The following is a 25887-nucleotide window of genomic DNA, read 5'->3' on the forward strand; positions in this document are numbered from 1 at the left end:
TGCCTCCAAGAACTTTGAGACCTCAGCCTTAATAATCGACTCCAACATCTTTCCAACCACTGAGGTCAGACTAACTGGCCTATTGGTTCCTTTCTTCTGCCTCTCTCCCTTCTTGAAGTGTGGCGTGACATTTGCAATCTTCCAGTCTTCCAGAGCCATTCCGGAATCTAGTGATTCTTGAAAGATCATTACTAATGCCTCCACAATCTCTTCAGCCACCTCTTTCAGAACCCTGGGGTGTACAACATCTGGTCCAGGTGACTTATCTTCCTTCAGACTTTTCAGTTTCCCAAGAACCTTTTCTCTAGTAATGGCAACTTCGCACAATTCATGACCCTTGACACATAGAACTTCCACCATACTGCTAGCAGTACTTATTCAGTTCATCGACCATTTCATTGTCCCCCATTGCTGCCTCTCTAGCATCGTTTTCCAGCATCCAATATCCACTCTCACCTCTCTTTTACACTTGATGTATCTGAAGAAACTTTTGGTATCCTCTTTAATATTATTGGCTAAATTCCTTTCAGATTACATCTTTACCTTCTTAATGACTTTTTTAGTTGCATTCTGTTGGTTTTAAAAGCTTCCCACTCCTCTAACTTCCTACTAATTTTTGCTCTATGATATGCCCTCTCTTTGGCTTTTATGTTGGCTTTGAGTTCTCTTGCTAGCCATGGTTGTGTCATCTTTCCTTTAGAATACTTCTTTGGGATATATAAATTCTGTGCCTACCGAATTGCTTCCAGAAATTCCAGCCATTACTGCTTTGCCATCATCCCTGCCAGTGTTCTTTTCCACTCAATTCTGCCAACTCCTCTCTCATGTCTCTGTTATTCCCTTTACTCCACTGTAATACTGATTACAGTCGCAGCTGGCTGTTTAATTGAGGATTTGATAATTTTGACAGGATGGCAGAACGGCACAGATTAGGAATGGAAAGTGAATGTAGGTTTCCACAAATAAAACAAAGTGAGGCATTTTATGTTTAATGAAACCCGTAACATATTTTATTGAACTCCAAAACCTACAAAACAGAAGCGCGCTAAAAAACCTTTAATGCATTCACTTCATCACATCAGTCCAGCCTCTTAAAGCAAAGGAAGGGAACATCGACTCAGACCATAAGAGGCCTGCGTCGGGCATTTTCATGCCTTACAAGGCGTAGATTGGAAGTCTGTTGGGTGCCACTCCTCGCACAGACACCAGAGCAATGTGTGATTAAGAGTCTTGCTCAAGGGTACAAACATGCTGCCACAGCTGAGGCTTGAACTAGCGACCTTGAGGTAACTAGACGAACGCCTTATCCACTCGGCCACATGCCTAACACCCCAAAACCCCAGAAAAACCCCAACTCAATGTCGGTGGTTTCTCCCAATTACATTTCCCTACACAAATGTCAGCATGAAGCAATGGCTGAGCGAGATAAGTTACAGCAGGAAATCCTAGGATATCGGCAAAAAGCAGAAGCAGAGCGAGATGGGTGAGGAGAACATAAAAGAATCCAAAAGGAGGGAGAAACCTTCAGAGAAAGGGTTACTGATTAACAGGGTCAGAGAGGTATGGACTTGAGTTTCAGTTGAAGTGTGAGAAGTTATTTAAAGAAAAAAGAAAAAAAAAGAGGAAGCAGCCGAGCTAGCAAAGGATGAAATAGAAGGATAAAGGAAACAGTGCCTTGATTTAAAGATGGCCTTGACTGTGATTTAGAAAGAAGTACAGGAAAGGAAGAGTAACGCTAGCAATCGTACAAAGTGTTTAAAGCAGATTTAAAAGCTTCAGGACCAACTTGCTGCACAGCGATGAATAATATGTGCTTTTAGATCTGAAAGAGGGGAGGAAGGTTAATATGGAGATATTGAATGGAGTGGGTTAGCAGATGAAGCTACCGGATACAGTTAGAATAATTATGAAACACCATTTCCGGGGGAACTTCCACAGACACACTGCCAACGGGAGCTGGTGCTACGGTCAGCATGATTGGCACCACTAATTTACTATCAGAGGGAGGAGAAACGGGGCAGGAATTCAAAATCAGAATACAACATACCACCGTTTGTGGTACAGCAGTTTAGAGATATTGCTAAGGATATGCGTTCAGAGACGATCTTCGAGGGCTGTTCCAAGCAACTATCATCAATTCGTAATACAGGGCCTGGATGACTCAGAGGAAAGGAAATTGATTATAGTGTTTGCATCCGAATATACACTTAGCTTTGCCAGATATACGACATTGGGGGGGCAGGGGTGGAGACAAGTGGGGAACTGAAAAACACAATATTGAGTGTTATGGGTGTTAGCAGAGAGGACGCACCAGCTAGATGCTACCAGAGGAGAGGTGAACATCCCACTGCATTTACATCCCGTTTATGGACTGTGTTCCAAGGGGTGTATGGAACAGCATTAGATCGAGACCACTTAGGATCAGAGGCCTCAAATAGGTTGTTGAGGACACTGGTATCTCACTGTACTGATGAATCTAAAAGGCATTGGAAATCCCGCTGAACCATGGGATATTCATACTCATACTCATTAGATTATGAGAACACTCAGCCCTCTTTTATTGTCATTTAGAAATGCATACATGCATTAAGAAATGATACAATGTTTCTCCAGAGTAATATCACAGAAAACAGGACAAACCAAAGACTAACACTGACAGAACCACATAACTATAAGACCATAAGACAAAGGAGCAGAAGTAGGCCATTCGGCCCATCGAGTCTGCTCCGCCATTTTATCATGAGCAGATCCATTCTCCTATTTAGCCCCACTCCCCCGCCTTCTCACCATAACCTTTGATGCCCTGGCTACTCAGATGCCTATCAATCTCTGCCTTAATTACACCCAATGACTTGGCCTCCACTGCTGCCCATGGCAACAAATTCCATAGATTCACCACCCTCTGACTAAAAAAATTTCTTTTCATTTCTATTCTGAAAGGGCGCCCTTCAATGCCCTCTCATACTAGACTCCCCCATCATGGGAAACAACTTTGCCACATCCACTCTGTCCATGCCTTTTAACATTCGAAATGTTTCTATGAGGTCTCCCCTCATTCTTCTAAACTCCAAGGAATACAGTCCCAGAGCGGACAAACGTTCCTCATATGTTAACCCTCTCATTCCCGGAATCATTCTAGTGAATCTTCTCTGTACCCTCTCCAACGTCAGCACATCCTTTCTTAAATAAGGAGACCAAAACTGCTCACAGTACTCCAAATGAGGTCTCACCAGCGCCTTATAGAGCCTCAACATCACATCCCTGCTCCTATACTCTATTCCTCTAGAAATGAATGCCAACATTGCATTCGCCTTCTTCACTACTGACTCAACCTGGAGGTTAACTTTAAGGGTATCCTGTACGAGGACTCCCAAGTCCCGTTGTATCTCAGAACTTTGAATTCTTTCCCCATATAATAATAGTCTGTCGGTTTATTTTTTCTGCCAAAGTGCATAACCATACACTTTCCAACATTTTACTTCATTTGCCACTTCTCTGCCCATTCTTCCAATCTATCCAAGTCTCTCTGCAGACTCTCCGTTTCCTCAGCACTACCGGCCCCTCCACCTATCTTCGTATTGTCAGCAAACTTAGCCACAAAGCCATCTATTCCATAATCCAAATCATTGATGTACAACGTAAAAAGAAGTGGCCCTGACACTGATCCCTGTGGAACACCACTGGTAACCGGCAGACAACCAGAATAGGATCCCTTTATTCCCACTCTCTGTTTCCTGCCAATCAGCCAATGCTCTATCCACGTATGTAACTTTCCCGTAATTCCATGGGCTCTTATCTTGTTAAGTAGCCTCATGTGTGGAACCTTGTCAAAGGCCTTCTGAAAATCCAAATATACAACATCCGCTGCATCTCCCTTGTCTAGCCTACTGGTAATTTCCTCAAAAAATTGTAATAGGCTTCTCAGGCAGGATTTTCGTTTAAGGAATCCATGCTGAGTTCTGCCTATCTTGTCATATGCTGCCATGTACTCTGTAACCTCATCCTTGACAATCGACTCTAACAACTTCCTAACCACCGATGTCAAGCTAACAGGTCTATAGTTTCCTTTTTGCTTCCCTGCCCCCTTCTTAAATAGCGGAGTGACATTTGCAATCTTCCAGTCTTCCGGAACCATGCCACAATCTATCGACTTTTGAAAGATCATCGCTAATGCCTCCGCAATTTCCACAGCTACTTCCTTCAGAACGCGAGGGTGCATTCCATCTGGTCCAGGAGATTTATCTACCTTTAGCCTATTCAGCTTTCTGAGTACTTCCACTGTCGTAATTGTGACTGCGCACACTTCTCTTCCCTGCCACCCTTGAGTGTCCGGTATACTGCTGATGTCTTCCTCAGTGAAGACTGATGCAAAATACTCATTCAGTTCCTCCGCCATCTCCTTATCTCCCATTACAATTTCTCCAGCATCATTTTCTATTGGTCCTATATCTACTGTCACCTGTCTTTTACTCTTTATATACTTGAAAAAGCTTTTAGTATCCTCTTTGATATTATTTGCCAGCTTCCTTTCATAGTTAATCTTTTCTCCCTTAATGACGTTCTTGGTTTCCTTTTGTAAGGTTTTAAAAACCTCCCAATCCTCTGTCCTCCCACTAATTTTTGCTTCCTTGTATGACCTCTCCTTTGCTTTAACTTTGGCTTTGACTTCTCTTGTCAACCATGGTTGCATCCTTTTTCCACTCGAAAATTTCTTCTTTTTTGGAATATACCTGTCTTGCACATTCCTCATTTCTCGCATAAACTCCAGCCACTGCTGCTCTGCTGTCTTTCCCGCCAGTGTCCCTTTCCAGTCAACTTTGGCCAGTTCCTCTCTCATGCCACTGTAATTTCCTTTACTCCACTGAAATACTGACACATCAGATTTCAGCTTCTCTTTTTCTAATTTCACAGTGAACTCAAATCATGTTATGATCACTGCCTCCTAAGGGTTCCTTCACCTCAATCTCTCTAATCACCTCCGGTTCATTACACAATACCCAATCCAGTACAGCTGATCCCCTAGTGGGCTCAAAAACAAGCTGTTCTAAAAAGCCATCTGGCAGACATTCTACAAATTCTCTGTCTTGAGATCCAGTGCTGACCTGATTTTCCCAATCTACTCGCATGTTAAAATCCCCCACAATTATCATAACACTGCCCTTCTGACAAGCCTTTTCTACTTCCAGTTGTAATTTGTAGTCCACATCCCTGCAGCTGTTTGGAGGCCTATAAATAACTGCCATCAGGGTCCTTTAACCCCTGTTATTTCTTAGCTCAACCCATAAAGATTCTGCACCTTCCGATCCTATATCACCTCTTTCTAATGATTTAATATCATTTCTTACCAATAAAGCCACGCCTCCCCCTATGCCTACCTTCCTATCCTTCCGATACACCATGTATCCTTGGACGTTCAGCTCCCAGAGACATGCATCCTTTAGCCACGTCTCAGTAATGGCCACAATATCATATCTGCCAATCTGTAGCTGTACAACAAGATCATCCACCTTATTCCTTATGCTGCGTGCATTTAAGTACAACACCTTAAGACCAGTATTTGATACTATTTGCTTTGATTTCACTGCAACTTTATTGCACTGCAACTCATCCCAATGGCTACAAATTTGCCCCATCACCTGCCTGTCTTTCCTGACATCTTTACTGCTCACTATCTTAGATTTATTTCTGTTTTCCCCTTCCTCCGCTCTATCATTCCGGTTCCCATCCCCCTGCCAAATTAGTTTAAACCCTCCCTAACAGCTCTATTAAACTTTCCTGCCAGGATATTGGTCCCCTTCGGGTTCAGGTGTAACCTGTCCTTTTTGAACAGGTCATACTTCCCCCAGAAGAGATCCCAATTATCCAAGAATCTGAAGCCCTGCCCCCGACACCAGTCTCTCAGCCATGCATTCATCTGCCTGATCTGACTATTCTTGCCCTCGCTAGCATGTGGCACAGGTAGCAATCCCGAGATTACTACCCTGGAGGTCCTGCTTCTCAGCTTCCTTCCTAACTCCTGGAAATCTCTCTTCAGGACCTCCTCCTTTGCCCTATCTATGTCATTGGTACCAACATGTACCAAGACAACTGGCTGCTCACCCTCCCCCTTCAGAATATTCAGGACCCGATCCGAGACATCCCATACCCTGGCACCTGGGAGGCAACACACCATGCGGGTATCTCTGTCAGGCTCACAGAATCTCCTGTCTGTTCCCCTGGCTATGGAATCCCCTACGACTACCGCATTTCTCTTCTCCCTCCTTCTCTCCTGCACAACAGCGCCAGGCTCAGTGTCAGAGACCCAGTCACCGTGGGCGTCCCCTGTCAGGTCATCCCCCTCAACAGCATCCAGAACAAGATATTCTGGAAGATATTCAGAACAAGATATAACATATAGTTACAGCAGTGCAAAGCAATACCATAATTTGATGAAGAACAAACCATGGGCATGGTAAAAAAAAGTCTCAAAAGTCCCCGAGTCGGTCGACTCTCGAGTCCCCGATAGCAGGCAGCAAAAGGGAGGAACTCCCTGCCATAAACCTCCAGGCACCGTCAACTTGCCGATGCATTGGAAGCAGCTGACCACAGCTGACACTGAGTCCATCCTTCCGAAAACTTCAAGCCTCCGACCAGCCCCTCCGATACTGCCTCCCGAGCGTCATCCTCTGCCGAGCGCCTTCGACCTAGCCCCGGCTGCTGAAACAGGCAAAGCCAAGGATTCAGGGCCTTCTGTTCCGGAGATTCCGGATCACACGGTAGCAGTGGGCAGCGAAGCGGGCATTTCAGAAGTTTTCCAGATGTTCCTCCGTACTCTCATGTCCATCTCCATCAAATCAGAATTGTGCACGGTCCCCTACTTGACAGATTACAGATATTCATCACTGGAGAGACCGCGCGTGCTGCCGTCGCGCCGCCATCTTCTCCTCCTGGCATGATTAGAGATTGGGAAAAGGCGATACAAATCTAACCAGGTGACCGTTGAATATATCTTATTGTTAAAGCGCACTTATGTATTCACCCTGGTAATGCTAAAAGAGCAATCCTGCCGGCTCCCTTGCATGCTGTCCATCCGTGCCTGGGTTGAGTGTCGAGCTAACAACTCGACCTCGTAAAAAAACCTGGAGAGGGATGTGCAATGCCAGGTTTCAGATGCCCAAGGTATGCCATACGATGAGCATACCAAAAAAAGCTTGGCATGACGGCGCCTAATGACTCCACGCACTGTTTCATGGCCTAATGTGAATGTGTTAATCTCTGTTTACGTAGCCTGAGCGAGGAGAATTCGTTTCGGGATCTGCCTACATGCGTTTGGAAGTTAAGCATGTGTGTGTCAAATGGTGAGATTCATACTTTTGTTGTGTATAAGATACAGGGTTGGTGGGATTCTAATGTTGTTTGTTTTGTGTTTTTTTAGAATAGCCACTACCATATTGGTTTTGTATAGTTTGTTTTATTTATTTTCATGCTGCATACGTAACAAGGATGTGGACCGAAATTAAACTGAGGTTGTAACAGCAGGAACTGCTTTTTAAAAAAAAATCATTTTGTTGTTTTTATTTTGATACCGTCTTTCTGCATTAAAACATCTAAAACAGATAAAGGAGTTAAAGACTCAAAAAAGTTTTGCTGCCCTGCCTGTGTATTTTCACCCAGAGTAGAAATCAAAGGCCAATTGAACCCTCTAATGCAGGGTTTCTCAGCCGGGGTTCAGTGAGAGATCTGATTTAAAAAAATAAATATTGTTTTTTTGAACTTCACGCGGTGCCAGCACTCGCAGTGGTGGGCAGTGACCGAGCAGCCCCGTTAGTAATTTCATTAGCGGTCTCTCAGCCCCGTGTGGCAGTGCGCAGTAGGATCGTGTTTATTTGCTTGAGTCCATTCTCAGTTTTTGACGCGTGATAGGGGAGGCCGTTGATAATTGGAGAGCACTGTATTGCACAGAGGGGAGGACGGTAGGCTGATGAGGAGCGTGGAGTGCATTTTCCGAGCATTAAATGGACTCGCCCAACTTGGGCTGTGTCGTCAGTCTCTCCCTCCCTAATTTCCACCCCCGCAACATCCCCTGATGTGCCGCCGACTGACTTAATGGGTGTGAGCAAACTACCAGTGTAGAAGAGAATTGGAGGGAAATTTTCATGCTAAGGGAATTTTTACACGAGGCGATTCAGCTGTGGACCTGCCACTTTGCTACTGTAAATGTTGCAAAAGGTGAATTATGTAGGTTAGAAGTGAATTGCATTGTGAAATTTTTGTTTTTTTTTGCGATTTTCTCATTTAGTTATTTATTATGCTGTTCTTTGTTATATTTTGTTATCCCCTGTGTTTTACAGACATGTCTGACTGTACAATCTTCTGAGTCATTTCACTACACTAGTGACACAAAGGACAGAAACTACCTGTCTTTACAATAAAGGCTACTTAGCAATGGATTTTACATGGACTGGTGATCCAAGTTGTCCTATTCCATTGTGCCTAGTCTGTGACAAACAACTTACAAATGTAGCAATGGCTCCAATAAAACTGAAAAGGTACAACTACAAATTATAGCCGTATGACTCGTAAAAGTGCTGATTATTTTAAATGACTATTGGAATTTCAAAACAAACCGAGTAAAGCTTTTGGCAATGAAGTCACAGTCAGTAAAAGAATTCAGGAAGCAAGTTATTTCATAGCAGAAATTATTACCTAGAAAAGGAAAAGTCACACAGTTGGTGAGAACGGAATAATGCCAACATGTAGAATTATAGTGGGTAAAATGCAAGGACAAGATGCAGTACGGGAAATTGAAAAGATTTCACCCACAAATGGTATGATAGTCGATGTATTGTTGACATGTCACATAATGCACATAGACAATATGAGTGAGCTTCATGTTCTGGAGCATGTTGATATTAAGGGAGAGGAGGTGCTGGAGTTGTTAAAATACATTAGAAAGGTTAAGTCCCTGGAGCCTGACGGAATATTCCCCAGGCTGCTTCACGAGGTGAGGAAAGAGATTGCTGAGCCTCTGGCTAGGATCTTTATGTCCTCGTCGTCCACGGGAATGGTACCGGAGGATTGGAGGGAGGCGAATCTTGTCCTCTTGGTAGTAGGGATAGTCAGGGTAATTATAGACCAGTGAGCCTTATGGGAAAGCTGTTGGAAAAGATCCTTAGAGATAGGATCTATGGGCATTTAGAGAATCATGGTCTGATCAGGGACAGTCAGCATGGCTTTGTGAAGGACAGATCGTATACCTGATAGAATTCTTTGAGGAGGTGACCAGGCATATAGATGAGGGTAGTGCAGTGGATGTGATCTATATGGATTTTGGTAAGGCATTTGACAAAGTTCCACACGGTAGGCTTATTCAGAAAGTCAGAAGGCATGGGATCCAGGCAAGTTTTGCCAGGTGGATTCAAAATTGGCTTGCCTGCAGAAGGCAGAGGGTCATGGTGGAGGGAGTACATTTGGATTAGAGGTTTGTGACTGGTGGTGTCCCACAAGGATCTCTTCTGAGACCTCTACTTTTCCTGATTTTTATTAACGACCTGGATGTGGGGGTAGAAGGGTGGGTTGGCAAGTTTGCAGATGACACAAAGGTTGGTGGTGTTGTAGATAGTGTAGAGGATTGTCAAAGATTGCAGAGAGACATTGATAGGATGCAGAAGTGTGCTGAGAAGTGGCAGATGGAGTTCAACCCGGAGAAGTGTGAGGTGGTACACTTTGGAAGGACAAATTCCAAGGCAGAGTACAAAGTAAATGGCAGGAGCAAAGGGATCTCGGGGTACATGTCCACAGATCCCTGAAAGTTGCTTCATAGGTAGATAGGGTAGTTAAGAAAGGTTATGGGGTGTTAGCTTTCATAAGTCGAGGGATAGAGTTTAAGAGTCGCGGGGTAATGATGCAACTCCATAAAACTCTGGTTAGGCCACACTTGGAGTACTGTGTCCAGTTCTGATCGCCTCACTATAGGAAGGATGTGGAAGCATTGGAAAGGGTACAGAGGAGTTCTACCAGGATGCTGCCTGGTTTAGAGAGTATGGATTATGATCAGAGATTAAGGGAGCTAGGGCTTTGCTCTTTGGAGAGAAGGGGGATGAAGGGAGACATGATACAGGTACAGGTGTCCCTCACTCTTTGAATGTTCGCTTTACGGAACTTCACGGTTACGAAAGACCTACATTAGTTACCTGTTTTCGCTAACAGAAGGTGTTTTCACTGTTCTGAAAAAAGCCAGCGCAACAAAAAAGCAGTGCGCTCCCCGAGCAGCCAAGCTGCTCCCCCGGAACTGCATTCTATCCGGCATTGCTTAAACACGTGCCTGTGAGCAGCCGTTTGCAAGATGAGTTCTAAGGTATCGGAAAAGCCTAAGAGAGCTAGTTAGGGTGTTACATTTAGCGTAAAACTAGACATAATTAAGCGTTTCGATCGTGGTGAACGAAATAAGGACAAAGTGAGTTTGGCTTGTGGAAGTTGAGGAAGATGATGTTGAAGAGGTTTTGGCATCCCATGACCAAGAACTGGTAGATGAAGAGTTGATGCAATTGGAAGAGGAAAGGATAACGATCAAAACCGAATGCAGTAGCGAACAGACCGAAAGTGAAGTCATCCAGGAACTGAACGTGAAGCAACTGCATGAGATTTTGCTGCAATGATTGCAGAAAAGTACGACTTTAATTTTGAAAGGGTACATAGGTTTAGGGCATATTTGCATGATGTTTTGAGTGCTTACAAAGAACTGTATGATAGAAAAATGCGTGAGGCTAAGCAGTCAAGCATACAGTACCGTCGTTTTTCAAGCCTTCCACATTAGCCACATCAGACGACCAACCTCAACCTTCGACATGGAGGCAGGCAGACATAGAAGAAGATGACCTGCCTGCCTTGATGGAAACAGACGATAATGAGATGACACCTCAGTGTCTCACCACCCCAGTGGTCCCAACCTCCAGGCCGCGGACCGATACATTGCCGCGGAGAATGCAGCAGTAGCCGGGACGCACCCAACGGCACCTAATTAATTAGCTTGTTTATTTTGTTTTTTTTCTTAAAGATGTGCTGGGTGCATTCCGGCCACGATTGTACCGCTGCATTCTTCGTGGATTGGTATCGGTTGGCGGCCTGGAGGTTGGGGGCCACTGCACCACCCCAACCTAATAACTATAGTAAAAGTTATCATATAAGTGTGTGAGTGTGTGTGTGTGTGTGTGTGTGTGTCGGGTGTGTGTGTGTGTGTGTGTGTGTGTCGGGAGTGTGTGTGTGTGTGTGTGTGTGTGTGTGTGTGTGAGAGAGAGAGACAGAGATAGAGAGAGTTTAAGAGAATAAATATCAATGCATAATTGCTGTATCAAGTTTTTATATAAAATAGTGTATTTTCTTGGTCATCTGCTGCTGTAACCCATCCACTTTAAGGTTCGATGTGTTGTGCATTCAATGTCTTGTTCTACACACCACTGTTGTAACACATGGTTATTATTGTTACTGGTGTCTTCCTCTCAGCTTGAACTAGTCTGGCTATTCTCCACTGACCCTTTTAATTAACAAGGTGTTTTTGCACACACAACTGCCACTCACTGGATGATTTTGTTTTATTTTGCACCATTTTCTGAAATCTCAAGAATCAGAATCAGAATCAGGTTTATTATCACCAGCATGTGACGTGAAATTTATTAACTTAGCAGCAGCAGTTCAATGCAATACATAATCTAGCAGAGAAAAGAAATAATTATAAATAAAATTTTAAAATAGTAATAAATAAGCAAATCAATTACTGTATATGTATATTGAATAGATTTTTATAAAGTGCAAAAACAGAAATACTCCTCATAAAGTATAGCCGCTGTCTTGCCTTTTTTATAACTGCATCGATATGTTGGGACCAGGTTAGATCCTCAGAGATCTTGAAACTGCTCATCTCTCCACTTCTGATCCCTCTATGAGGATTGGTATGGAGCCTAACCCTACCTCTTACCCTTCCTGAAGTCCACAATCAGCTCTTTCGTCTTACTAATGTTGAGTACCAGGTTGTTGCTGTGGCAGCATTCCACTATGTGGCATATCTCGTTCCTGTACGTCCTCTCGTCAACCCCTGAGATTCTACCAACAATGGTTGTGTCATCAGCAAATTTATAGATGGTATTTGAGCTATGCCTAGCCACACAGTCATGTGTATATAGAGAGTAGAGCAGTGGGCTAAGCACACACCCCTGAGGTGCACCAGTGCTGATTGCCAGCGAGAAGGATATGTTATCACCGATCTGCACAGATTGTGGTCTTCTGGTTAGGAGGTCGAGGATCCAACTATAGATGGAGGTACAGAGACTGTTGTGCTTAAAATTTCCTGGAGATCATTAGTTTCTGAAAAACAGAAACCACTCCACATGGCACCAACAATCATTCTGTGGTCAAAGTTACTTTGATCACATTTCTTCCCCATTCTAATATTTGGTCTGAACAACAACTGAACTTCTTGAACATGTCTGTGTGCTCTTATGCATTGAATTGCTGCCAAATAAATGGCCGTTTTGCATAATCTTTCTTTTTTGCTCCCACTCACTTGCCCTCCTCCCTTTTTGAACTCTCTCAAAGAAGTAATGGGTTCATTGGCTATGTTTAAGAGGGAGTTAGATATGGCCCTTGTGGCTACAGGGGTCAGGGGGTATGGAGGGAAGGCTGGGGCAGGGTTCTGAGTTGGATGATCAGCCATGATCATAATAAATGGCGGTGCAGGCTCGAAGGGCCGAATGGCCTACTCCTGCACCTATTTTCTATGTTTCTATGTTTCTAACCTCCGACGACTCAGCCTAACACACCATCACCAGTGTGCTCGGCGCTGTCTTCCGGATTCCGCTACGTGATACTACACTATACATATATTATTTCTACTTTATATAGGCTGTGTATTTATTATATCATTCCTGCTTTTACTATATGTTACTGTTATTTTAGGTTTTATGTGTTATTTGGCATGATTTGGTAGTTTATTTTTTGGGTCTGCGAACACTCACAGATTTTTCCCATATAAATAAATGGTAATTGTTTCTTTACTTTACGACATTCCGGCTTATGAACTGTTTCATAGGAATGCTCTACCTTCGGATGGTGGGGGAAACCTGATATTAAGATATCAGGGGAAACAAGATATTAAGAGGAGTAGATAGAGTGGATAGACAGCGCCTCTTCCCCAGGGCAGCACTGCTCAATACAAGAGGACATGGCTTTAAGGTAAGGGGTGGGAAGTTCAAGGGGGATATTAGAGGAAGGTTTTTCACTCAGAGAGTGGTTGGTGCATGGAATGCACTGCCTGAGTCAGTGGTGGAGGCGGATACACTAGTGAAATTTAAGAGACTACTAGACAGGTATATGGAGGAATTTAAGGTGGGGGTTATATGGGGGGCAGGGTATGAGGGTCGGCACAACATTGAAGGGCCTGTACTGTGCTGTACTATTCTATGTTCTATGCCGAAGAAGTTTTGTGTGATAAACTGAAAAACAACAGCTTCTGTAAACTGTCTGCGAGATGGCTTTTTAGAACAGCTTGTTGTTGAGCCCACGAGGGGATCGGCTGTACTGGATTGGGTATTGTGTAACGAACCGGAGGTGATTAGAGAGATTGAGGTGAAGGAACCCTGAGGAGGCAGTGATCATAACATGATTGAGTTCACTGTGAAATTTGAAAAAGAGAAGCTGAATACCACATGAGCAATACACCAATCCTCCAGTACCATCCCTGTTTCTAATGACATTTGAAGTATTTCTGTCAGAGCCCCTGCTATTTCCACACTAACTTCCCTCAAGGTTCTAGGGAATATCTTGTTTGGACCCGGAGACTTATCCATTTTTATATTCCTTAAAAACACCAGTATATCTTCTTCTTTAATCGTCATACTTTCCATAACTATCCTTTTTGTTTCCTAATTCAATATTTTCTATTTCCTATTTCACAATTCAATATCCTTCTCCTTAGTGAATACTGAAGAAAAGAAATTGTTCAAAATCTCCCCCATCTCTTTTGGCTCCGCACATAGCCATTCACTCTGATTCTCTAAGGGACCAATTTTATCCCTCACTGTCCTTTTGCTATTAACATAACTGTAGAAACCCTTTGGATTTATTTTCACCTTACTTGCTAAAGCAACCTCGTATCTTTTAGCTTTTCTAATTTCCTTCTTAAGATTCTTTTTACATTCTTTATATTCCTCAAGCACCTCATTAACTCCAAGCGGCCTATATTTATTGTAGATCCTTGTCTTTTTCTGAACCAAGTTTCCAATATCCCTTGAAAACCATGGCTCCCTCAAACTTTTAACCTTTCCGTTCAACCTAACAGGAACATAAAGATCCTGTACCGTCAAAATTTCACCTTTAAATGACCTCCATTTCTCTATTACATCCTTCCCATAAAACAAATTGTCCCAATCCACTCCTTCTAAATCCTTTCGCATCTTCTCAAAGTTAGCCTTTCTCCAATCAAAAATCTCAATCCTAGGTCCAGTCCTATCCTTCTCCATAATTATATTGAAACTAATGGTACTGGACCCTAAGTGCTCCCCAACACATATCTCCATCACCTGCCCTATCTCATTCCCTAACAGGAGATCCAACACTGCCCTTTCTCTAGTTGGTACCTCTATGTATTGCTCCAAAAAACTATCTTGCACACATTTGACAAACTCCAAACCATCCAGCCCTTTTACAGTATGGGCTTCCCAGTCTATGTGTGGAAAAGTAAAATCTCCCACAGTCACAACCTTGTGCTTACTATAAATATCTGCCATCTCCTTACAAATTTGCTCCTCCAGTTCTCGGTCCCCATTAGGTGGTCTATAATACACCCCTATAAGCATCACAACATCTTTCCTATTCCTCAATTCCACCCAAATAGCATCCCTAGACGAGTCCACTAATCTATCCTGCCAGAGCACCACTGTTATATTTTCTCTGACAAGCAATGCAACACCTGCCCCTCTTGCACCTCCTATTCTATCACACCTGAAGCAACGAAATCCTGGAATATTTAGTTGCCAATCACACCCCTCCTGCAACCACGTTTCACTAATAGCTACAACATCATATTTCCAGGTATCAATCCATGCTCTAAGCTCATCCACCTTTCTTACAATGCTCCTAGCATTAAAATAGATGCATTTAAGAAACTCTCCACCTCCTACTCCCCGTTTATCCTTAATGGAGCAAACAATTTTGTTATCTTTTTCTTCCTTGTCCCCTGCATCTTTGCTCTGAGTGCTCTTGATCTCTGTCCCCTGCCTATCCTCCCTCACACACTGTCTACCTGCTTTCTCTATTTGTGAACTAACCTCCTCTCTCCTTGTCTCTTTAATTTGATTCCCCCCCCCCCAACCATTCTAGCTTAAAGTCACCTCAGTAGCCCTTGCAAATCTCCCCGCCAGGATATTGGTCCCCCTAGGATTCAAGTGTAACCCGTCCTTTTTGTACAGGTCACGGCTGCACCAAAAGAGGTCCCACTGATCCAATCAGTGATGAATGTTTTAACTATTTTAAGTATTCCTATTTATTGTGTTTTTTATTATTATTGTTGTTGTAGTTTAATGTTTTTTCTCAGCTCTACCTGGTTAAACCTGAGTTATGGGCATATCCAAGCACACTTATGTCTCAATTACTAGGAACTTTTGGACTATTACAATGGTGTTTAGTATTGTGGTTTTCTGGAGATTTACATAAATACACTGGCCTAATTGTTTAATCGTGTAGTGACTTTAGGATGTTACCAGTTGCAGATATTTCTATTGGGACAATATTGATGTTCCATATTCTTTCAACTTCCCTGTTTAATTTAACATATCTCTTGTGTTTTTCACTGCCTTACTCTGCTCTCTCCTCAGGTTTGGACATTATCTCTTAACGTGACCCTCTTGACCACAGTTATAGCTTTTAACTACTTGGACTTTTAGCTCTTCCTGTTCCACTCTTCTGCTCTTCCTTGCCCCATTTCACCAGGCAGGTGCCTGACTCTTAATAGGCAACACTTTCCCATTAGAGCAGCCTTTCTCAACCTTCTTACCCTGGAGGAACCCTTGAAGCAATTTTCAGATCTCCAGGAACCCTGCGTAGAAATTATTATATCTGCATCTCACGGTACATTAGCGTGATCAGTAAGTTGTAGATATAATAATCCAAAAATAATTGTCAATGCTCTTTTGAGTAGAGAATGAATTTTCAGCCAATGTTTTTGATAAAAACAGGTAGTTAAGCTTAGCTTACTTTTCTTGAAATTAATCTCTTCCTTTTCCTTTCATAAATTTTAAAAACTCCAAAGGCAAAATAATAAATATCTGTTAAATAACTGGCTTAAGGCAAAATGGTATTAATTTTTCTGAAGGTAGACTTGGTCAATTTAATTTAAATAAAGGCTGTAAATTGATTTTAGTTAATGCTACGTACAACATTAAACTTTATTGAAAAAGTTGAATGATAAAGTTACTAAAAACCATAAGCCAAAGCAACAGAGTTCCTCCAAGACAGACCTTTTGTTTCCAGATATGAAGACAAACATTAAATATATCTTGGCCCTTGCTTGTTTTGGGCAGCTCTTTGCAACAGAAAAGGTTTTCTTGAATTTCACCATCATTTACAAATCTTACAAATGCTACAACATAACATTTATCGGTAAAATCCGTTGACTCATCAACCTGGATAGAGAAGACCATAAGACCATAAGACAAAAGAGCACAAGTTGGCCATTCGGCCCATCGAATCTGCTCTGCCATTTTATCATGAGCTGATCCATTCTCCCATTTAGTCCCACTCCCCCGCCTTCTCACCATAACCTTTGATGCCCTGGCTACTCAGATACCTATCAATCTCTGCCTTAAATACTCGCAATGACTTGGCCTCCACTGCCGCCCGTGGCAACAAATTCCATAGATTCACCACCCTCTGGCTAAAAAAATTTCTTCGCATCTCTGTTCTGAATGGGCGCCCTTCAGTCCTTAAGTCATGCCCTCTCGTACTAGACTTCCCCATCATGGGAAACAACTTTGCCACATCCACTCTGTCCATGCCTTTCAACATTCAAAATGTTTCTATGAGGTCCCCCCTCATTCTTCTAAACTCCAAGGAATACAGTCCAAGGGATGAGAAACGTTCCTCATATGTTAACCATCTAATTCCCAGAATCATTCTAGTGAATCTTCTCTGAACCTTCTCCAACGTCAGCACATCCTTCCTTAAATAAGGAGACCAAAGCTGCCCACAGTACTCCAAGTGAGGTCTTACCAGCGCCTTATAGAGCCTCAACATCACATTCCTGCTACTATACTCTATCCCTCTAGAAATGAATGCCAACATTTCATTCACCTTCTTCACCACCGACTCAGCCTGGAGGTTAACCTTAAGGGTATCCTGCATGAGGACTCCCAAGTCCTGTTGCATCTTTGAATTCTCTCCCCATTTAAATAATACTCTGCCCGTTTATTTCGTCTGCCAAAGTGCATAACCATGCACTTCCCGACAATGTATTTCATTTGCCACTTCTTTGCCCATTCTTCCAATCTATCCAAGTCTCTCTGCAGGCTCTCTGTTTCCTCAGCACTACCAGCCCCTCCACCTATCTTTGTATCATCAGCAAACTTAGCCACAAAGCCATCTATTCCATAATCCAAATCATTGATGTACAACGTAAAAAGAAGCGGCCCCGACACGGACCCCTGTGGAACACCACTGGTAACCGGCAGCCAAACAGAATAGGATTCCTTTGTTCCCACTCTCCGTTTCCTGCCAATCAGCCAACGCCCTATCCACGTATGTAACTTTCCTGTAATTCCATGGGCTCTTATCTTGATAAGCAGCCTCATGTGTGACACCTTGTCAAAGGCCTTATGAAAATCCAAATATACAACATCCACTGCATCTCCCTTGTCTAGCTTACTGGTAATTTCCTCAAAAAATTGTAATGGGTTTGTCAGGCAGGATTTTCATTTAAGGAAAGCATGCTGAGTTCTGCCTATCTTGTCATATGCCTCCAGGTACTCTGTAACCTCATCCTTGACAATCGACTCCAACAACTTCCCAACCACCAATGTCAAGCTAACAGGTCGAGAATTTCCTTTTTGCTTCCTTGCCCCCTTTTTAAATAGCGGAGTGACATTTGCAATCTTCCAGTCCTCCGGAACCATGCCAGAATTTATCAACTTTTGAAAGATCATCGCTAATGCCTCCGCAATCTCCACAGCTATTTTCTTCAGAACACAAGGGTGCATTCCATCTGGTCCAGGAGATTTATCTACCCTTAGACTATTCAGCTTCCTGAGTACTTTCTCTGTTGTAATTGTGACTGCACACACTTCTCTTCCCTGCCACCCTTGAGTGTCCGGTATACTGCTGATGTCTTCCTCAGTGAAGACTGATGCAAAATACCCATTCATTTCCTCCACCATCTCCTTATCTCCCATTACAATTTCTCCAGCATCATTTTCTATCGGTCCTGTATCTACTCTCACCTGTCTTTTACTCTTTATATACTTGAAAAAGCTTTTAGTATCCTCTTTGATATAATTTGCTAGCTTCCTTTCATAGTTCATCTTTTCCCTCTTAATGACCTTCTTAGTTTCCTTTTGTAAGCTTTTAAAAACTTCCCAATCCTCTGTCTTCCCACTAATTTTTGAAAAGGGTTCTAAGAGTAAACCTAGCAATTATCGGCCTGTGAGTTTGATGTCAGTGGTAGGTAAGTTGATAGAAAGTATTCTTAGAGATGGTATATATAATTATCTGGATAGACAGGGTCTGATTAGGAACAGTCAACGTGGATTTGTGCATGGAAGGTCATGTTTGACAAATCTTACTGAATTTTTTGATAAGGTTACTAAGAAAGTTGATGAGGGTAAAGCGGTGGATGTTGTCTATACTCAGTAAGGCCTGTGACAAGGTTCCACACGGAAGGTTCAATCGTTAGGCATTAATATGGAAGTAGTAAAATGGATTCAGCAGTGGCTAGATGGGAGACGCCAGAGAATACTGGTGGATAACTGTGTGTCAGATTGGAGGATGGTGTGTAGCGGTGTGCCTCAGGGATCTGTACTGGGTCCAATGTTGTTTGTCATATATATTAATGATCTGGATGATGGGGTGGTAAATTGGATTAGTAAGTATGCAGATGATACGGAGATAGGTGGTGTTGTGGATAATGAAGTAGGTTTTCAAAGCTTGCAGAGAGATTTAGGCCAGTTAGAAGAGAGAGCTGAAAGATGGCAGATGGAGTTTAATGCTGAAAAATGTGAGGTGCTACATTTTGGTAGGACTGATCAAAATAGGACATACATGGTAAATGGGAGGGCATTGAAGAATGCTGTAGAACAGAGGGATCTAGGAATAATGGTGCACTGTTCCCTGAAGGTGAAGTCTCATGTGGATAGGGTGGTGAAGAAAGCTTTTGGTATGCTGGCCTTTATTAATCAGAGCATTGAATATAGGAGTTGGGATGTAATGTTGAAATTGTATAAGGCATTGGTAAGGCCAAATTTGGAGTATTGTGTACAGTTCTGATCACCGAATTATTGGAAAGATATCAATAAAATTGAGAGAGTACAGAGGAGGTTTACTAAAATGTTGCGTGGGTTTCATCTCCTAAGTTACAGAGAAAGGTTGAATAAGTTAGGTCTTTATTCTTTGGAGCATAGAAGGTTGAGGGGGCACTTGATAGAGGTGTTTAAAATTGTGAGGGGGATAGATAGAATTGACGTGGATAGGCATTTTCCATTGAGAATGGGGGAGATTCAAACAAGAGGACATGAGTTGAGAGTTAAAGGGCAAAAGTTTAGGGGTAACATGAGGGGGAACTTCTTTACTCAGAGAGTGGTAGCTGTGTGGAACGAGCTTCCAGCAGAAGTGGTTGAGGCAGGTTCGATGTTGTCGTTTAAAGTTAAATTATATAGATACAGAGACAGGAAAGGAATGGAGGGTTATGGGCTGAGTGCAGGTCGGTGGGACCAGGTGAGAGTAAGAGCTCAGCATGGACTAGAAGGGCTGAGATGGCCTGTTTCTGTGCTGTAATTGTTATATGGTTATGGTTATATGATTGTATGCCTATAAAGTGACCCTAGGCACAGGAATGTATATACGTAAGGTAACTGACAGTGGTGGTGTTAGTGGGTGGAGATGTTGATCATTCTTACTGCTTCGAGAAAAAGTAACAGTTTTGGAGTCTGGTGGTCTTGGAATGGATGCTGCGTCACCCCCTCCTTCATGGGAGTGGGCACAGTCCATGAGGCAGGTAGTTGGGATCCTTCATGATGTTGTTGGTTCTTTGCTGGCAACTTTCCGTATGTGTCCTTGATAGCAGGTAGGCTCCGGTGTTGGTCAGTTTTGACTATCCGTTGTAGAACCTTCCTGTCTATCTCAGTGCAGTTTCCGAACCATGCAGTGGTGCAGCTTGTCAGGATGCTCTCGGCTGCGCATCTGTGGAATGATGTGAGTATAAATAAGACCATAAAACATAGGAGCAGAACTAGGCCATCTGGCCCATCGAGTCTGCTCCACCATTCAATCATGGCTGATCCTTTTTTCTATCTCTTTCTCAACCCCAGTTTCCGGCCTTCGCCCCATAACCTTTGATGCCATGTCCAATCAAGAACCTATCAATCTTTGCCTTAAATACACCCAACGACCTGGCCTCCACAGCTGCAAGTGGCAGCAAATTCCACAAATTCACTACCCTTTAGTGAAAGAAATTTCTCTGCATCTCTGTTTTGAAAGGATGCCCTTCTATCCTGAGGCTGTGCCCTCTCGTCCTAGACACTCCCACCATGTGAAAACATCCTTTCCACATTTACTCTGTCTAGGCCTTTCAACATTCGAAAGATTTCAGTGAGATCCCCCTCATCCTTCTATATTCCAGCGAGTACAGACCCTGAGCCATCAAATGTTCCTCATATGATAACCCTTTCATTCCCAGAATCATCCTTGTGAACCTCATCTGAACCCTCTCTAATGCCAGCACATCTGTTCTTAGATGAGGAGCCCAAAACTGTTCGCAATACTCAAGGTGAGGCCTTACCAGCACCTTATAAAGCCTCAGCATCACATCCTTGCTCTTGTATTCTAGACCTCTTGTAATGAAAGCTGACATGGCATGTCCCTTCCTTACCACCGACTCAACCTGCAAGTTAACCTTTAGGATGTTCTGCACAAGGTCTCCCAAGTCCCTTTGCATCTCAAACTTTTGGATTTTCTCCCCATTTAGAAAATAGTTTGCACATTTATTTCTTCTACTAAAGTGCATGACCATGCATCTTCCAACATTGTATTTCACTTGCCACCTTCTTGGCCATTCTCCTAATCTGTTTAAGTCCTTCTGCATCCTACCTGTTTCCTCAACACTACCTGCCTCTCCATCAATCTTCGTATCATCTGCAAATTTCGCAACAAAGCCATCTCTTCCATCATCTAAATCGTTGATATACACCATAAAAAGAAGTGGTCCCAACATCGACCTCTGCAGAATACCACTGGTCACTGGGATGTGCATAGTGCAGCTCTCTTCAGCTTTCTCAGAAAGTAGACGCGTTGGTGAGCTCTCCTGACTGTGTAGGATGTGTTCTGGGACCACAAGAGTTTGTGTGAAATGTGTACACCCAGGAGTTTGAAACGGCTTGCTGATTCCACTACAGTGTGCCATTGGAAAGGGGGTGTGAGTGGTGTGGGTTCTCCTAAAGTTGGTAACGATCACCTTTATCTTGTTGACATTAAGGAAGAGGCTATTTGCCTGGCACCAGGTCTTGAGCTCTGTTATGAGAAGACATACTTTAAGGCGATTGGAGGCAAGTTTAAGGGAGATTTTACACAGGGTGGTAAGTGCTAGGATTGCACTGCTGGCGTTGACGCTAGCGGCAGATACATCAGGGATATTTAAAGAGTTTCTTCAGCACCTGACTGAACAAAACGTGGAGGGCTATATGGGAGGGAAGGGTTAAATTGATCTTAAAGTAGATTAGAAGGCCATCACATCATTTGCTAAAGGGCTATATTGTCCTCTGTTCAATGTACATTAAGTGTTCCTGCTACTCATCCACTGGAAAAGAATGTAAAAACAAGAAATTTGTTTCAGAGACTCAGTGGCAAATGTTGTTAGAAAGCAACCTCCTGTTGGAATTGTCACGGCTGGTACTATGAGTCTTTACAGCTGGGTAACATACAAAGCAAGCATGAGTTTAACACTTCAATCTTCAAAATTGATATTGGTCAGGGTGTGTGCTCGCTACCCAACAGAACAGGAGGATTTGCAAACTTTAATCATTGCTTGAACAACAAAACATTACAAGCAGGTTGTCTCTCGGTTGTTAATACCTCACAGGATGTGGGCATGACTAATTATGTTTCTTTCTCCAGCTGCCCCTAAAACCAGGAAGCAGTTAAGAGTAAGTCCAGGCTAGATAAGGATGAATGATTCCCTCTCCTCAAGGACGTCAGTGAAACAGATGGTTTATTTTTTTTCTCAGTGCACCCTGGTTGCTATGACCTTGCAGCTGTGTGTGTGTTGGATGCTGATCCAAAGGTTCTTTGGAAATCAAGAACGAGGGATAAAACTTGTTGCTTACAATCGTTTTATGGTGCTGCAAGAGCACTGATAACAGAAAGTTCCATTGATAACAGTTAACCAATAAGATGGCCAGATTCAAGTAATGTGGCACCTGCCACTGAAACCAAAAAGTTTCCAGAAAAATAGAGGCAACTTTAAACACTGGAAAATTCACTGAATAACCTCATGTTCTGTATATAAGTGATTGTATAGAATACAGGCAAGTATGAGAAAGTGAAACTACAGAAGAGTAACAGTTCCACCGCCCAATCTAATACGAAGTTAGCAGTTTTTAAATTCAAAATTTATTTAGTTATTTGAATTTTATAGCTTTCATGGTGGATTGACCCAGATACTTGACTATTGGTCCTGTAACCACCATAAGACATAGGTGGGTATAAGGACTTTCAATGTTGGATTAATGTCATTACCGACATTACTGTCTAGTTTGGTGCATCATCCTCAACAAAATTGAAAACTACAGCAGACTGTCAAGTCAGAAGAGGTCATTGGTGCAACCTACCATCACTGCAGGACTTGTATGTGTCTGGAACAAAGAAGCAGGCAGGAAAATCATTATCCACCCAGCAAACAGCCCTTTCCTAAAGCTTCTGCAAATCGCTATAGGGATGTTAAATCAAAAACTTCACACTATCTTAAAAGTTTCTTCCCCCAGGTAGTTAATGTGATCATGCATCCTAGTTAGCTGCCCACTCCCCTCTGTCTATTACCTCAGTCACAGTGTTGCACTATCTACGCTTGTTGGTAGTCCCAGAGGACTGGAAGATTGCAAATGTCACTTCACTCTTTAAGAAGGGAGGAAGGGAAAAGAAAGGAAATTGTAGATGAGTTAGCCTAACCCCAGTGGTTGAGAAAGTGTTGGAGTCTATTATTAAGGATGAGGTTTCGAGGCTAATGATAAAATAAGTTAAAGTCAGCATGGTTGCTGTGAAGGGAAATCTTGCCTGACAAATTTGTTAGAGTTCTTCAAGGAAGTAACAAGCAGGGTGGACAAAGGAGAGGCAGTGGATGTCATCTGCATGGATTTTCAGAAGGTATTTGATAAGGTGCCATACATGAGGCTGCTTAACAAGATAAAATCCTCTGATGTTACAGGAAAGATACTGGCATGGATAGAGGAATGGCTGATAGGTAGAAGGCCTTTTCTGATTGGCTACCGGTGACTAGTGGTGTTCCTCAGGGGGGTCAGTATTGGGTCCGTTATTTTTGACATTGTTTATCAGTGATTTGGATAATGGAATTGATGGCTTTTTGGCAAAGTTTGTGGGATGATACGAAGATGGAGGGGTAGGTGGTGCTGAGGAAGCAATGCGAGTGGAACAGGACTTGGATAAATTGGAAGAATGGGCAAAAAAGTGGCAGATGGAATACGGTGTTAGGAGATGTAGGATAATGCATTTTGGTAAAAGAAACAATTGTGTGGGCTATTATCTAAATGAGGAGAAGGCTCAAGTATCAGAGGTGCAGAGGGACTTAGGAGTCCTGTGTAAGTCTTCAGAGGTTTAATTCACAGGTTGAGTCTGTGGTAAAGAAGGCAAATGCAATGTTGGCATTTATTTCAGGGGGAATAGAATATAAAAGCAAGGAGATAGTGCTGAAGCTTTATAAGACACTAGTCAAGCCACACTTGGAGTATTGTCAACAGTTTTTGGCCACGTATCTCAGAAAGGATGTGTTGTTATTGCAGAGAGTCCAGAGGAGGTTCACAAGGATGATTCTGGGAACTAAAGTGTGAACATAAGAGCATTTGACAGCTTTGGGCATGTACTCACTGGAATTTAGAAGACTGTGTGGGATCTCATTGAAACCTACTACTGAATGTTGAAAGGACTAGATAAGGTGTATGTGGTGAGGATGGTGAGGGTATCCAAAACTAGAGGGCACAGCTTCAAAGTTTCAGGGTGGCCTTTTAGAACGGAGGTAAGGAGGAACATTTTTATCCAGAGAGTAGTGAATCTATGGAATTCTTTGCCACAGACTGTGGTGGAGTCGAAGCCCATGGGTATATTTAAGGCGGAAGCTGATAGTTTCCCAATTGGTCAGGGCATCCAAGGCAAGAAGGCAAGTGTATGGTGTTGAGTGGGATCTGGGATCTGCCATGATGGAATGGCAGAGCAGATTCGATGGGCTGAATGGCCTAATTCTACACCTTTGTCTTATGGTCTTATGGTTTTATGCCTCCAGTGGCTGGACAAAGTGAATTCTGGAAACCTCTTAGTTTCTTTGCTCTTCCATTAAGTGAATTAGTATTTTCTCATTGGTTAATTTTTACTGTAGCTTTGAATAAGTATTTTCTAATTGGACTATTTTTAACGATGGAATTTTCTTGTCTTTGGGTATAAAAGAAGCTGTCTTATGCTTGGTGTCATCTTTAGTTCCTCTCTTTTCAAGTAGCAGTGACCCCCTGTCAGTGTCTGTTCCTGTCCTCTTTATTCTCAATAAAACGACCGTGAAGCTACAAGTTTTATGCCTTGTTCCTAATTTCTAAAAGAACTTTGGATTTAAGTAGCAGAATCTAACAAATTCGGTGTCGTCAACTAGCAGGTTTGCGAAGATTTAGAGCTTGGAGGGATGATCCAGACAGAGGGAATTTTTGTTGCCTGAGGTGACTACACCTGCAAGAGGTGCATCCAGCTGCAGCTTCAAACCAACTCCATGAAGGAGTTGGAGCTGGAAGTGGATGAACTTCAGATCATGAAGGAGGCTGAGGAGTTGACAGACAGAACATGCAGGAAGTGGTTACATGCAAAGTGCAGGACACGGGGAACTGGGTGATTCACAAACATGAGAAAGTCTGCAGATGTTGGAAATCCAAGCTGCACACACAAAATGCAGAGGAACGCAGCAGACCAGGCAGCATCTATGGAAAAGAGTAATAGTCGACATTTCAGGCCAAGACCCTTCATCAGGACTGGAAAAACAGATGAAAAGTCAGTGTAAGAAGGTGGGGGAGAGGAGGACCAAGTATAAAGTGATAGGTGAAACAAGGGGAGGGATGAAGTAAAGAGCTGGGAAACTGATAGGTGAAAGAGGTAAAGGGCTGGAGAAGGGGGAATCTGATGGGAGAGGGTAAAAGACCATGGAAGAAAGGGAAGGGGGAAGACCACCAGATACAGTAGGTGACCCCCACAGACTCACAGGTGAAATGTCACCTCACCTGGAAGGACTGTTTGGGACCCTGAATAGGTAGTGAGAGAGGAGGTATAGGGGCAGGTGTGGCACTTGATCAGTGAGGGAGGAGGCGTAGGGGCAGCTGTGACAATTGTTTGTGTGCTTCACCAAGCACCTATGTTCCACCCGCTAGATAAAGCTTGGATGTTTACTGTGATTGT

General features: G+C 42.9%; 1 protein-coding gene across 1 annotated transcript in view; it reads left to right on the plus strand.

The window, feature by feature from the left end:
• The window catches only part of LOC134359841 (phospholipase A2, minor isoenzyme-like), a 101285-nt gene that overhangs the window by 14962 nt on the left and 60436 nt on the right, over positions 1–25887 (plus strand). The window contains exon 2 of the mRNA XM_063073570.1: positions 7267–7337. Coding sequence (XP_062929640.1) covers positions 7322–7337 — 16 coding nt within the window. The 5' untranslated portion in view covers positions 7267–7321. The remainder of the gene's footprint in view (positions 1–7266; positions 7338–25887) is intronic.

Source organism: Mobula hypostoma, chromosome 2, assembly GCF_963921235.1.
Source record: "Mobula hypostoma chromosome 2, sMobHyp1.1, whole genome shotgun sequence".
Classification (NCBI taxonomy): domain Eukaryota; kingdom Metazoa; phylum Chordata; class Chondrichthyes; order Myliobatiformes; family Myliobatidae; genus Mobula; species Mobula hypostoma.